At 38.5% G+C, this 14,865-nt stretch overlaps 1 protein-coding gene across 3 annotated transcripts; it reads right to left on the bottom strand.

Annotated features, from left to right (window-relative positions):
- Window positions 1-8,307: 8,307 nt before the first annotated feature.
- On the bottom strand, window positions 8,308-13,957 carry LOC111225598 (serine dehydratase-like). 3 transcript variants are annotated; one of them, XM_022750574.1, is made up of 10 exons: window positions 12,863-12,993; window positions 11,995-12,157; window positions 11,791-11,827; window positions 11,539-11,678; window positions 11,346-11,434; window positions 11,014-11,247; window positions 10,783-10,913; window positions 10,433-10,519; window positions 10,097-10,222; window positions 8,308-9,588 (listed from the first exon to the last, which is right to left on the bottom strand). In XM_022750574.1, the coding sequence occupies exons 2-9, from the start codon at window positions 12,139-12,141 to the stop codon at window positions 10,119-10,121; spliced, it is 969 nt and encodes a 322-aa protein (XP_022606295.1). In that variant the 5' UTR covers window positions 12,142-12,157; window positions 12,863-12,993; the 3' UTR covers window positions 8,308-9,588; window positions 10,097-10,118. The 3 variants fall into 3 exon arrangements, with proteins under 3 accessions (XP_022606295.1, XP_022606294.1, XP_022606293.1); XM_022750573.1 differs by lacking the exon at window positions 12,863-12,993 and adding an exon at window positions 13,872-13,957 and having other exon boundaries at window positions 8,308-10,222; XM_022750572.1 differs by having other exon boundaries at window positions 8,308-10,222.
- Between the last annotated feature and the right edge of the window lie 908 nt (window positions 13,958-14,865).

The following is a 14,865-nucleotide window of genomic DNA, read 5'->3' as shown; positions in this document are numbered from 1 at the left end:
TTGTGTGAACAAGATTAGTTAAGTCAGTCAGTGATCTCTTCACAGAGAGCCTGCTGGGTATATCCAATTAACAAGCTTAAAGAGCTCTGATATTTGGTATTTAAAGCAACACACTGTGCTAATGGTAGTTTAGAGATGGTGAGTCATAGTCACAATCTAAATTAGCAAAAAAACAAAAAAAAACAAATCTAAATAAATAAAAAAAAAAGACTTAATCACACATCTGTGAATATGTTAATAAAGTCTCTACATATCTGCGGCTTTGCTTTGAGGCATCATGACAGCTGAAAAATTGTGAGTCACAAATTATATTTTAATTTCAACCTAATGGCTGTAATACCATTTGACATTTTTAAAAGGCTGTTTTTGATCATGTTTCCTTCTTTTATCTCCCTCTCATGTATATCGGCTTTGGAGCTGAAACGATTAGTCAGTGAACTATTTCAATGACCGATTAATTGTTTCAGTCAGTTTTCAAGCAGAAATGCGAAATATTTTCCAGCTCTTGCCTCTCCTATGTGAGAATTTACTGCTTTTCTTTGTCATATTTCATAGTGAATTGTATACGGGCTCTAAGAAGTTGCAATGGCCATTTCATTACTTTTTCTTTATATTTTGTACTTTAAAAAATTAACAAATTAATAGAAATAATAATTGGCATTATAATCGACCCTAAAAAAAAATCTTTAGGTTGAAGCTGCTCTATGCTTTTGTATGTGCAGCAGTTGGTATTTAATTTGTTTTTTTCCGTTTTTTCAGTTAGTGTCAGCACAGAAAAAAAGTTGTGCAGTTCTCGCATGCGTGTGAACTTTAAATGAGCCGACAAAGTGCACTCTAAATAATAGCACCTTTTAAATTCACGCAGAGTCACTTACACATCATAACAGCTACATTAACTCTTGTCACAAAAATGTCAGGCTGAACTTGTTCCTGTTTTTTGTGACACCTCCTGATGCTCATCCAACCTAACATCACAAGTACAGACAGAAACACCAGCCTCCCACTGGTGTTGACAGCCCGGCCTCTGGATGCTGCAGGTGTCGGTCAGCCCCACAGCTGCTGTATAAATCTCAGCAGAGCCAACTAGCTGCAGTGAAATATCGCTGACAGGGGCTGCTATAATCATGGCCTTTCAGGAAACAGCACTTTGCTGACTAATGTAGTGGGAAGTTGAGGTCAGTGGGTGGGGTGGGATAAGCATCTAACTCAGGCGAGGTGTGGCTGTCTGATAAACTGGGGGAGGGGGAGATGTGGCAGCTCAGGGGTAAAAAGTTGCCTCTTATGATGTAGCGTGTGGTATTTGTAGACTTCAGAACATTTCATCCTTTAGTTTTGGATTATTAATGGTCAAAGCCTGAACTGAGGAATATATAAAACATGAACTTGTGGTTAAAAGATGTTCCTGTTCAGTGCTTCTTCATGTCCTTTTCCCTAACATGTGGAAAAAAAGACAAAAAGTCCTTTTCACTAAGATAAAAAGACATGACTGGGATCTAATTTCTTTTCAGTAACTCCCTCAAATCATGAAATGTCAAATGAAGGCAAAGCTTTCCCATAAACAATTTTCGGATTAGTCCATGTGACTGTTATCAAGTCCTGAATCACTTCTGAATTGTGTTAAACAAAACACCACAAAAATGTATCACTCTTTGCACTAAACACATCAAACTACAGGTGTGACTGACACTTTTTCAGATCCACACACTTAATGATAAAATGCATTTCTTAATTCTGCATTGTTAGGTGTGATTAGCAAATCCCAGAGGCCCTGGGTTGTTGGATGATCTATTTGCCTAGTTTACAGAAAGACCAGGAGAGTTCACATCACTGTGCTGTTTTCTAGAGGTGAACCCTGGCGTCCTGTATTCCTCCTGGCCTACATTTGTTCTCCGTTCCTCCAAGACTGGTGAAGACCTCAAACTTTCACAGGTTTGGGGCATGCTACTGGCCTGTAGTGGTTTCGAGACATACCATATACTGTGATTTCAGCATTCCTGGCTGGGAAATTTCATTGTACCGTATGTCATTCTCCATCTCTCGCTCTCTCTTCACTTACTTCTCATCACCTCTCTACTGCAAACTTATAAATAAAGCCATAAAACTCATATTAAGAACCACAACATACATTAATACTACAGTGAAAAGCAAATGGAAACAAATGGAACTCAGTGTAAACTCAACATTTTCCACCCTGTTATGTACAACAGGTTAACTGTAGCACTGACAATGATTTATTTTGGGGAAACGATATGAAAAAACAACAAAAAAAAACATGAAAACATATGAAAACAATGTCATATATTTACATTACATTCTAGTGTGGATCCGTATTTCCATGTTTCACCTTGTGGTCATCATCAATCAGTGTCTCTTACATTGAGTGTTCATTCATCACATGCATTTCTCATGATAGCAATATTAACTATTGAAATTGAAAATATGGAAAATTAACAAAGTTCTCTTCGAAGATATGTGTGTGTGTGTGTGTGTGTGTGTGTGTGTGTGTGTGTGTGTGTGTGGGTGTGTGTGTGTGCTTGTGATATTTCACTCTTTATCTAAATCAACTAAAGCTATGATATTCCCTACAAGTGGGTGGAATTTTTCCAAAGCACAGCTTGTCATTCTGAGTGAAAAGAGAAAAGGCCACCACTCTCTATTATTAAAACAGGTAATTTACCATTAAGCTATAATGTCCTCTTTCCAGTGACATTTGAAGCAATGTATTCCACTGCTGCAAGCATTATGATGTTCAAACTGATAAACTAAGCAGCAAAGCTGCTTACAACCTGTGAAGTTACATAAGCAGAGAGAAGTGAGGAGTGAATGCACACCTCTGGGCACGGTGTGACTTGAAGCAAATAAAATAAATAAAACCACAGATTGAAACTGGTCTGAAAACTTGGCACTAAATGGCACTCTGCCTTCACCATTGCGCCCACTGACAGAAACCTTAAACCCCAGTCTGTCTGAGGTTTGCTCTCTTTAATCCAAGTTGCAAAGTACCGACATGCAGCGAGGCTACATTATCGACCAGCCGATATATGAACACAACACAACGAGCACGGCAAACACACGGTTTCAGCCTCTCTCCGTTTCAGGAAATGTCATGCAGTTTAAATAGCGGAACTGTCCTTTCAGCACCACTGTTCGAAACACATTGAGCAAACGCCGCTTCAACACTGTCTCCTCTACTCTCACACAGCGAAGGAAAATCACCGCTTTAAAGAAATGAAAAACAAAAACTTTCACTGATTCCAGGCAAAGAAAGCGCCATTCTCCTGAAATCATTTTCACTTTCTCTCGTCAAGAATCCACCTATGACATGTATTATTTCAAGCTGAAGTTAATTACACGGAAAGGAGAGACGTTATTGGCCTACTTACCATCAATCGCCATGATGTTCTGTTTTGGCTTCAACCAACGCGGGCGGTGAAGAAGGGGGAGCGGCCCACTCCAAGGGTGAGGGAAGGGGGAGGCTCACGGTGTGGTACAGTCCATGAGGAACCGCGGAGGAAGCTGACTGTCTGAAACAACTTCTGTACACATATCTAATCTATAATTTACAGCGAAGAGAAAACATGCAACTCAGGCTGAACACGGCACTTTTAGAGCTCAGCAAAATATTCCACACACTATTTCCATCTGATAAAGCTTTATAATGGAGTTTAGCAACCCAAAAGATTTTTAATTCAGCTAAGATACATTATTAAACTATATCAGATGCTAATACATTTTAATAATGTATTTTAGCAACCCAAAAGTTGATTTATTCCAGATAAAATAGATTATTAAACCGTATTAGATGCTAAAACAGCTTGATATAGATGTTAATTGTAATATAGCCAACCCAAAAGATAATTTAATTAAGTTAAAATACATTATTAAACTCTATTAGGTGCTAATAGAGTTTAGTAATTTAGTTTAGTAACCCCAAAGTTAAATTATTTCAGCTAAGCTACATCATTAAACTGTTTTAGATGGTAAAACAGCTTAACATCATAGATGCTAATTTTATTAGAGCCAAACCAAAAGACAATTTAATTCTGCTAAAGCTACAATAAACTGTATTAGATGGTAATACAGCTTAATAATGGTGACCGCATAGAAGCTAATTCAGTTAATAATATATTTTCGCTAACCCAAACGTTAATTTAATTAGGCTAAGCTACAGATGTTTATATGCTAATGCTAATGCTATACATTATCAAATAAGAATATTAGCTAACATATGAATATGCTAATTGGATTCTATCACACCTTAATAATGTAACCTAAATCAACTTATATACCCTTAACACAAGGCATCTTCCTTTGTCATTAATTGATTACAAAATCCTCAGTCATGATCTTACTAATGAAAGTTTCTTTAGTTTAGCCAGCAAAACTAAGATGTGTTAGATGCTAATAGCCTACCTGTAAAAATGTTAGCTAACCAAAAAGTTAATTTAGGCCAGCTAAGTTATTGAGCTGTGTTAGATGATAATGTACTTACTACAGTTTAAAAATGTACCTTAGCAGAAATTTACTTTTGAGATATCTATAGAAAACAGGGACCTTTGCTTAAAGATTTAACCCAATTAATGTTATTTGTCCTGAGTTTAATGCAACTTAGTTTAGCCTTTCTGGAGACATTATTTTGTTGTATCTTTTTCTTATGGTCCTGCAGGTACCTGGTCAAAAAGTGTACTTGAGGGAAATGTTCAGTTCTCTTTAGCAGTGGCTCTCAGTTCCGCTTCAAATGACTCAGTGCTGCTGGCTCACCCACTGCCTTAGCTGTTAATCATCCCCTGATTGCTGATGGCTGGAAAAAGAAACCAGCAGGGCTCTGATTCCTGGGAACCGACTGCTACTCACTCTGACAATCAACAGCAAGTGTTTGTGTCAGCCCCGCAGAACCAAGGAACAAGAGCCTCTTCCTACACTCGCCTCGCTGACAGTCATCAGGCATACAGGCGGAAATCCGTCACAGAAGTGGCAGATATGAATTTCAACACTGATGGTAGCCGAAATACAGCAGAGTGCAACACAGAAACTACTTGTCAACAGTTAGCCTGTATATCCAAACAGCAGCCTTTGCTGAAAAACACACACATCATCACAATGTACTCAACATTGTACTAAACAACACAAAATGACTGAATCTGGGATTGTAAAAGTGTCTAATGGCATTTTGCTTTTATGCAATGTGGATCTTAAAGGTCAGATAGGCTATTAAATACAGAACTGGAATTAAATATTTATATAGCAGGCAGCGGGCATCATCCCTAATGAGAATATCTGATCAGTGGGGTGTTTTCTATAGCAGCTGTGGAGAATATATCATAAAGTTGGAGAATATATTTAAATTTTATTTGCTTTTTATTGTAAATTCAATCCGACAAGCTGCACACTCCTACTTAGGGAAAAAAGCTTGGTGTGACAACTGTGGAAGCGGTTTTACCTTTGTCCTGCTTGAACCTGCTTTTTAATATTAATGATAAATCACAAACACAACTTATAACCTGCAAGTTATCTTTTAATTATTGCCTCAGTACTCTGTATTTATTCTAGTCTGATTTGAATCGCTCCGTGTTGCTAAAGTCACCCCATTTCCTGATGCTTCATTAAACCTTCATTCATCTCTATCTAACCAGAATGTAATTAAGCTTATCCTGCTATTGCAGTCTTTGTAAATCAGAAAAATACTGTTGTCTTCGTATGTTCATCTCTCAACTGAGGGCCCAAAATATCAACATACACTCCATTGTACAAAGTATTTCAGTGCCTTTTTTCAGCCTCTGAAAACATGCAGCTGCTGCATTGTATGGATGTTAATAAGAACCTGTTGTTGCAATAGAATTATAAAAACCCATTAAGTTTCATTTTCAGATTCAATTTATACTCCAATGCCGTCATCAGGTTGCCATGGATACATACGGCAGCTGCTGTGCTCTACCTTGTGATTCCCTGTCAAAAACATGAGCAAATGTTACCCAATTGAGCCATTTGTACCACACTACCTCTGCATCCTCATTCTGTTCCCTTTCTAATTTTAGAAACCTCATTTTCAGTCCAACAGAGCTGTTTGTTACAGTATCTGTTGTGCATTTAAAGTGGGATTGTCTCCTTTGTGATGCAAGGAAAGACAGATATGAAAGAGGCTGAGAGATATGTACATGAGACACACATCTGAAAAAAACTTGTAATACAATCCAACATGAAGTTTAAATAGCATTACCTAACATGAAAGCGCTCTAATAAAAAGATGCTATGGCTGATCAAAGCTGCACAATGCTCAGTGAGGGCAGAGGAAATCATTATGCTTTTGGCTGTATCCTCCATAATTTCCTCTCCTTATTAGTGCAACATGAAGATGTCTGATATTTGTCCACATGACATGCTGCAAACAGTGAGACTGATAAGCTTAGTTAAGTAAAGACTTCTAAAACTAACTATAAACATTGTACTGTTGATGATAGACAGTCATATCAATTTTCCCATTAACTGAGGCATCTTTTTCTTTTCATCATGATCATCCAACAAATTCGTTATAATGGATAAATATAAATTATTGGATAAACACAATCATTAAGACAACTTTAAACTCTATATCCCTTGTCTCACTCTCTGTATTTTATGCTCAGAGTGCTTTATATCAATCATTTCAGTCTGAAAGGTAGGCCAGGAGAATCATCTATTAATTGAAATGCAACTGATGCCTTCATAACTTTCTTAATGAAAATTAACTGGGCCTGTTAAAAATTTAGATAACCTATGTTTACACCTTTACACCATTAGCCAAATCTCACTTAACTAGCAGTTTAGTCCACATTCAAATCCACTTCTGCACATCAAGCAAATTTACAAATGAAAAAGAGCAAATAACCAAAAATGTTAGTAGCAAAAAATGTTGGCTCTCTAAAGTTGAAGATGCTATACAAAATTTCAATGGACAGACACCAGATTGGTCACAAATTGGCTCAGTACAAAAAGCTGGCAATAGCATTTTGGCTGTAAATAGTAAAACATGCATGTAAACAATGCATGTACATATAGACATGCATCCCCAAACACATAAACACAGACGTGCACTGTTTCTCCCTCTGTCTCTCCCCCATTCATTCTTATTTACTTTGTCCTATTTTTAGCTGCAGCTCTGCTCAAATGCCCTCTGCTGGGCTCATCAAAGCAGCTCCTTCCTGTTGTCATAGGAATGGCTGGCACCTCCATTAGCTTCCGTCTCTGCAGGCTGCCCAAATCACACTCACCAGAGGAGGGAGCACAGCTGTGGGTCAGCGAGACTCATCTGAACAGGTGAATGCTTTAGACGACTGTTCAGTCATTTAAGAACAGCACAGATAATCGCTCATGATGTAAACATCTACCTCCTATCAATACAGGTGATCAGATGACGGAGCATCCATTTCGACTCTCATATCTGGACTGAGACGCTGTTGTGTCACAGAACGACATGAGAGAGAGAGAGCAGCATTTACAACACAGTCATGTCCGGTCCATGTGTGTGTGTGACCTTGTAGTGTGAATGCCGCCTGTGCTCCTGGGAGTTACCCACTTCATCAGTCTACTGCTGTTATGGTGCCGCTGGGAAAACTGGTTATTCAGCGGAGCAGGTCTAACTATACAGTGCATGCGTTTTTCACCACACAACAGAATTAGAGGTGTTTCAAAACTGACTTCTATCACCTTGTTTACATTAATTTTATTCACCCCGAGCATTTGAGGATGTTTAGCAACAAGCACTATGTAGATGTCAAACGAAGGCCATAACACACTCAGGGCTGTGTAACTAATTTGTGGAAAATATATTCATGATGAATATACCATATATGGGGTGATAGATTTCAAGCTCCTTAATATTTCTTACACTCGCTGTATATACTACAAGTGCTGGACTTATTGAACCAACAAAATCAATGAGGTCAAAAAGTTGTGTGTTGGAATCCATAAGAGAGGAAGGTATCAGTGCATTGAGCAGATTTTATATTTTTTATGATGAATTATGTGAGACCTTTGATCTTATAGTGACCTTGAAAGTGATGGGAAAACACATTAGAACAACTGCAAGCGACTGGTGAGATAGTTTTTGTATGCTATGGTGCAAAAAAAAAAAAAAGGTGATGCAGAGGCTGAAAAATGAATTTAAGTTTAGTTTATTTGCAGTTAAGATACTGCAAACTGGCCTGACTTGAAGTCCAACTTTTATGTGTTGAGTGACCATAAAAGCCACTATCAACCTATTGAAAACAGCAAATAAAATCAAAAGAGATTTCTCTTTTTTAAGTTATTTTTTGCCTTTATTCTGATAGCGATAGGGAGAGAGAGACAGGAAGGTCAGGAAGAGAGAGAGAGGGGATGACAGTGAGGGGATGACATGCAGCAGAGGCCCGCAGGTCAGACTGAACCCGGGCCACTGCGGTTAGGACTAAGCCTCCATGGTACGCGCTCTGCCAGGTGAGCCACCGGGACACCACAAAAAAGAATTCTGATGGTGTTTACATTAATTATCTTGTACCAAATATGTAAATTACATGGTATGGCAACCAAACACCTATTGTAAACATACCAAAGCCTGCACTACAGCATAAGCCTTCATCATCATCATCATCATCATCATCATCATCATCACAAAGAACTTCAAGCTTCACCACCACAAGGTTATAGAGTTATTTTCATTCCTGTTTGAAATGTCTCATTTACAAAAGAATTCAGACACTTTGCTGTGTCACTCCAAATTGTGGTCAGGTGGATCCTCTTTTCTTTAATCATCCTTGAGATGTTTCTAAAACTTTAATGGAGAAATTGTGGCGGCAAGGACAAGCGAACTGGACAGAATTGAGGGAAGGATGATACAGAGAGGTCCTTGAAGAAAATCTGCTCCAGAGTACATGCAACCTGAGACTCAGGGCGACAGTTCACCTTTCAGCACAACAATGACCCAAAGCATACCAGGACAAAGCTAGAGCAGCTTTGGGGACAAAGCCTAGACTTAAACCCAATAAAGCATCTGTGGAGTGGCCTGAAGATTTACATGCGCCTTCCATCCAGTCCGATGGAGCTTGAGAGGATCTGGGTTAGGGTTAGGGAGGAATCTGCCCAAATTCAGGTGTGCAGAGCTTGTAGACACTCGGCCAAGAAGACTTGAAGATGTTATTGCTGCCAAAGGGGCTTCTACAAAGTCTTGAATTAAGGGTCTGAATACTTTTGTTATTGAGAGATACCAATTTTTGATTTTTATTAAATGTGTAAAAAATTTTAAAAACATGTTTTCACATTTGGGGTTGTTGGGTGTAGATGGATGGGCAAAAAATATATCCATTTAAAATTAAATCTGTGATAAAGTGTGCAAAGAGTGAAGGAGTCCATTTTGGTCCATTTTCTGAGACCTACCAAGGCAAAGCCCATCAACAGATTGATAAACTCAACTCTTACACTGATACAGGCTGAACAGTGAGGAGCTGTTTCCATAGTAATAGCTTCCTACACGTAACACAACTTGACTGAGCTACTAAATTTAATGTGTAGGTGAAAATGACATGTACCAGTATTACAGTAAAAGGCTGTTGTGTTCTCCAGGGTTTCAAGTGTTTTCTACAAAAAGATCAAGGAAAGAGTAAAACACACAGATATTTGTAGTGTCTTTAAATGAATATGAAATGTAAGAGAAGTTTTGTTGTGGCTCAGACTGTCAGTGCTGCGCTGAAGTACAATAATTAAATAATAATTAATAATAATTAAATCTCGTCAACAAAAATATCTGTTCAGCTTTCTGTATCTGACTCACACTCTGTGGATGGCCAGTATATTTCAACAGTGAACTACAACACCACCATGTGGGGAAACCTTGTAACTGAACAATGACATCCAAGTGAGCTTGTGTTCAACATGTTCGTATCAAGATGTGATCTAATAATTTATAACGGCAGAAATGGACTCAGTTTTCTGTGAACCTTAATTGCAATTTTATATTTCATGCAACTTAGAAATGACACTGCAGTGTTCAAGGGAACATTCTCTGAATTGCTGCAATGACTTTTCTGCTGTTGTAACCCTGATCACATAGAAATACATTTATTGCTATGTACCCATACACACACACCTGCTAGCACACATTCAGCAGCTTAGGTCCGTAGTTTGTTTTTGAGGTTGGTCAGCTGTTGCATGTCGACGCTGCTGCCACCGCACACAATCACCAGCAGGGGGCCTAGGAGAGCGGGCAGGCGACCTGAGAGGAAGGGGTACAACAAAGATGAGCCTCAACATTAGATTTTCCCTCATCAGAAGGGAGTTCCTCTGTACAGTAAGATTCAAGGTGAGAGGAAATTTTTAGTATCACCTGTGACAAGAGGAGGTAATCATGAGATTCGTTTCAGTGCATACAGAACAGAAGCACGGTTATGAATGTTCAGCAAGACAATGACTTGAGAGTAGTCACCTTCATCCTGTAATCTGCGTATAAGTCCACTGTAGACAGCTGCTAGTGCTGCTCCACATGCCATCTCCACCAACGCACGCTCCTCATCTAGTAACAACACACACACCCACACACACACAAACACACACTGAGTTGAAGTAAAACAAAGGCAAAGCCAACATGAAGCCTGGTTCATTGTAAAGGCTTTTGGGTAGTGATGAATAGGGCTGCACAATATGAAAAAATAAATAAATAAATAAAAATCATATTGCAATGAAGATGAAAAAAAGCTGAAGAGTGTTTCTTCAACTTTCCTTAAAATAACATGTTCACAAGTCATTAGAGACATTTGAAAAAACACACAAACTAACCGAGGAATGTTTCGACAGCATGCAGAGCCTGCTGGTCAGTCACCAGTTCAGAGATGATCGTCAGCTCGCTGCACCGGCTGTATTCAAAGGCCTGCTTGCAAACAGTCTTTGCTCCGAGACATTTAGCCTCACTGTGAGAAGACAGATGGAGCCAGAGATGAGGGTGAAGTTAAATTGCGTGTATTTAATCTTTTTACTGCACGGAGCATTTGAACTCTTTTAACTTTTAACCTGGTGATGTCATCCAAAGTGACCACCCTCCCTGCCTTAACCGCAGCGTTAAAACAGTCTGCCCCCACTGTCTCCATGGCGACAATCGGTACATCCGTCCAGCCTACAGCCTTCAAGCCCTGGATGACTCCACACAGGAGACCTCCTCCACCCACAGACACCACCACAGCTCCAGGCTTCACACTGGGACCCAGAGAGGCTGCCACTTCTGAGATCATACTGGCGTGGCCCTGCCTGGTAGTGTGTGTGGAGAGAGTGCAGAAGTAATGTAGTGTTTAGTTTTACACTTTATTGCAGAAACTGGACTCTTTAATTGTGAGGAATGTTCCTACCATAGCAGTGGGTGATCAAATGGAGGGACGTAGGTGAGTCCTTCAGTTTCTGCCAGTCTGAGAGCTTCTGTGTTGGCATCATCCCAAACCTACGAACAAAATAATTCCAAAATGAAAAACATGATTCTGAACTGGCATCTGTGCCACAAAGAGATCACTTAGATATGATTACTTTTATGTTATTATACTGTACCTTCCCTATAATCTTGACTGCAGCGCCCTGATCATGAAGCTTACGAATGACCATCTGAGGAGAAGAGGAGGGAACTATGATGGTGGCTGGTACACCCATTTTTCTGGCTACATAGGCTGCAGCCATACCTGCATTACCACCTAAGAAAAAGGCCATACTATGTTATTATATTAGAGTAAAACTATTAGTCTTATTGCTTTTATTGTATTGTGCATTATGTGTCAACATGCTGTGTAACAGTAGAGACGTCACCTGAAGAGCAGACAACTCCTTTAGACTGTCTGGCGAGCTGCAAAGCAGAGCAATGAAATGACAAAGGGCAAATGACTGTCTCTCCTTCCCCAACAACCTTTGTATAATCAACTGAAATCTACAACAGTCCGTCAATATTGGCCTTTAATTAACACATGAATCAGTGATTGTCTGATATGACGGACCTGTAGGAAAAAGGCCTACCTGCTGGCAGAGGTGTCCAATGCCTCGGATCTTGAAGGAGCCAGAGGGCTGTGAATTCTCCATCTTTAAATACACGGTGGTTCCCGCCCGTCTGGACATGTTGACACTCTCCAGCAGCGGTGTGTTCAGGTGGAAATGCTCCGCCATGGTGCAAATAATGTCACTGAATGGCAAACAATATGTTAGAAAGCTGCTAATGTCAATGTGTCTATCAAAGGATGTTGGATATTTTGTGACAGCAAGGTTGTTTGTGGTGGTTCACAAGACAAAAAACTGTAAATGCATGTTATAAATTCGAATCAAAGTCCTCATTGTTTTACCTGGCCTTATTATGTGCCATGCAAGTGATGTGCACATAGACATGGACACAAAATAATATTATTTCCAGAATATTGCCATGTTCCATGTTCATCTGACATGAAGTAGATTTTAATGTTAGCAGTAGCAACAACACTTTAAAGTCAACTGGAGCTGGACATGAACCCTGCAGCTTTAACTGTGAATGTGTCAGTATGAAGTAGCAGATGAAGTTGTAGTTTCTGATACATTACCGATGAGTAAGAAAATATCATAACTGGCGTTTTAAGTTTTAAACGTTAACGTATATTTCAGTAATATTTGGATATATTTTTTTTGTTTCTTAGTCTTCATTGGCTTGAGGTGTTCTCAACAGCCTTTGTCCTGCAATAAAAGTTTGCTACAGGTTGGTTTGACAACAACAACCGTGTAAAGTGATGCAGCGAGCACACAGGATCACAAAACGTGAGGTGACGTAGAGAAAATGTGACATATTCCACTGTAAACAACTGTAATGACGCAAATCACCATGGTGCACTGTACGTCATTTGTCTAATAAATACTGACTTACGTTTGGATTAAATGTCTCGTTGAAGGAGTCACAGACCGTCAGGTGATAAGCTGGAAGCTTTAATGCAACACCACATTTATAAAACATTCCTTGTGCTACATGCTGTAGCATGTAGCAGGTTAGCCATCTGTGGAAAGCCAAATGCTACCTCTTCCGGTGTCCACTTTCAAAATAAGCGTGCTACGGGATTTCCTCACCTTTAAGCCAACTAGTATGAATGCAGTGATTGTAGGAAATTATACTGTAGAGCAGTGGTAAATAATGTTCCTTTTTTTATAAGATTTTATTGATCATGGGGGGAAATTTAAAAGCTACCTAGTGGTGTGTGAAGTAACCAAAATTAGCCCCACCTTTACCAACTGCAACATTAAACTGATGCACACATTAATTCAACAATAATAAAATCTAACAATATAATATTCATTTATTCTGAAATGGGCCATTCTATATATTTGTCACTATACATTCTAGTGAAATAGTCAAATACAGAGAATTTCTACTCTATAGTATTGGTATACTTTATACAACTGCTCCAGAATATATATATTTTCAACTTTACTTTAAATGTTTAACAATGAAAACACTACATAATCATTGTTATTATCATTATTATTATTATAAGCCATATTTTAAATCACATTACAGTTTCAGACATATGCAGCTGGCCACTCTGAAACACACAATTCAACAACATAAACCTGTAATAGGCATTTTGACCTGTCATGTTTTTGTTTTCGTTCCATCAAATATCATTAAGTATTATTTTGTACTGACTCAGGAAGTAAAAGAGAGGAGTGGACAATAAGAGCAGAAACCTTGACATCTGTGTGCACTGTTGATCTTGGCTGTTTTTTCCCTGGTAATATTTGTTAAATGTGGTTACGTGGCAGATATCTGTATTTCAAATTACATTGTACCAGTTTCAACATATTGTACTGGAGGAAATACTTTGTTCTACACAAACTGTACATAACAGCAATTTGGTGAATTTGAATGGAAATATACTTACCTGTGAGAGGAGCCTGCTGTCGGTGCAAAGACGTGAATGAACTAATTCCCTTCTAAAGTCCGCAGTTTATTGCCAAGGCTTGAAAATGTGTGTGTGTGTGCGTGTGTGTGTGTGTGTGTTTACAAAGGTCTAATCACCACACATATGAACCCTGAGTAATTCAGTCACAATCATAGCTTTGATTTTCCGTAGGGATTATGGTTTCTTTATTATTATTGTACATAAGCTGTATAGTTTTAGGTTGCATATACACAAAGTAATGGTAAACACTCATCAGAACAATGTGCCATTCTCACGTCAAACATCACTCAATTTATTGCTTCATATTTTACACAGCATGTGTTAAAGGAAATGACACTTTATTTTTTTGTCAAAACCTTCCCGTACACTGGGTGGCAGCAGTGAGTGGCACCAGCACTGACAGAAAGAAACTAGAGCAGTGTTTCCTAATAATAATAATGATAATAATAATTATAATATTAATAATAATAGAAAAACAATATTTTGTTTTAAATAAAACAAAAGAAAATCTGAGTAATAATACATTTAATACAACTATTGAAATATGTAAATGTGAAAAAAATAAAATAAAAGGAGAGATGACACTTGAGAAAAAGTCAAGTTGTTTTCACATTTTCTTCTTCATTCACTCTGAGCTAATTTAGCTCCATTTGAATACCAAGCCAGTTAGCCCAGGGATAAAGTGTGAGTGTGTATACATATATAGATATATCTATATATCTATGTATATATATATGAGATGAGACCGGGTTTACAATTAAAAAAATTGACTTGATTTTTAAGACATTGTTGTCAAAATAAACACTGGAGCTTTATGTGGTAATTTAACAGTGGACTGACAAATATTGAATCCTTAAACACTGAGCTGTTGGCAGATGGGAAACACTGCTTTATCTGATTGTTAGTTGCAGAGCCTGGTACCAGTACTACACCAGGATGAGGACCAGTGTGAATGAGGCTCTAGCCTGGACTA

This window comes from Seriola dumerili, unplaced genomic scaffold (genome assembly GCF_002260705.1).
Source record: "Seriola dumerili isolate Sdu_G_001 unplaced genomic scaffold, Sdu_1.0 BDQW01000149.1, whole genome shotgun sequence".
Classification (NCBI taxonomy): Eukaryota; Metazoa; Chordata; class Actinopteri; order Carangiformes; family Carangidae; genus Seriola; species Seriola dumerili.
This window is presented reverse-complemented; position numbering and strand designations above follow the sequence as displayed.

What these genes read in the sequence shown, in the direction of transcription:
- LOC111225598 (XM_022750573.1), bottom strand. Translation starts at nt 12,141, where the DNA reads ATGGCGGAGCATTTCCACCTGAACACACCGCTGCTGGAGAGTGTCAAC. An exon ending in CAGTCAAGATTATAGGGAAG is followed by an intron (nt 11,435 to 11,538) that starts GTACAGTATAAT and finishes TTTTGTTCGTAG; the next exon opens with GTTTGGGATGATGCCAACAC. An exon ending in TTTGATCACCCACTGCTATG is followed by an intron (nt 11,248 to 11,345) that starts GTAGGAACATTC and finishes ACACACTACCAG; the next exon opens with GCAGGGCCACGCCAGTATGA.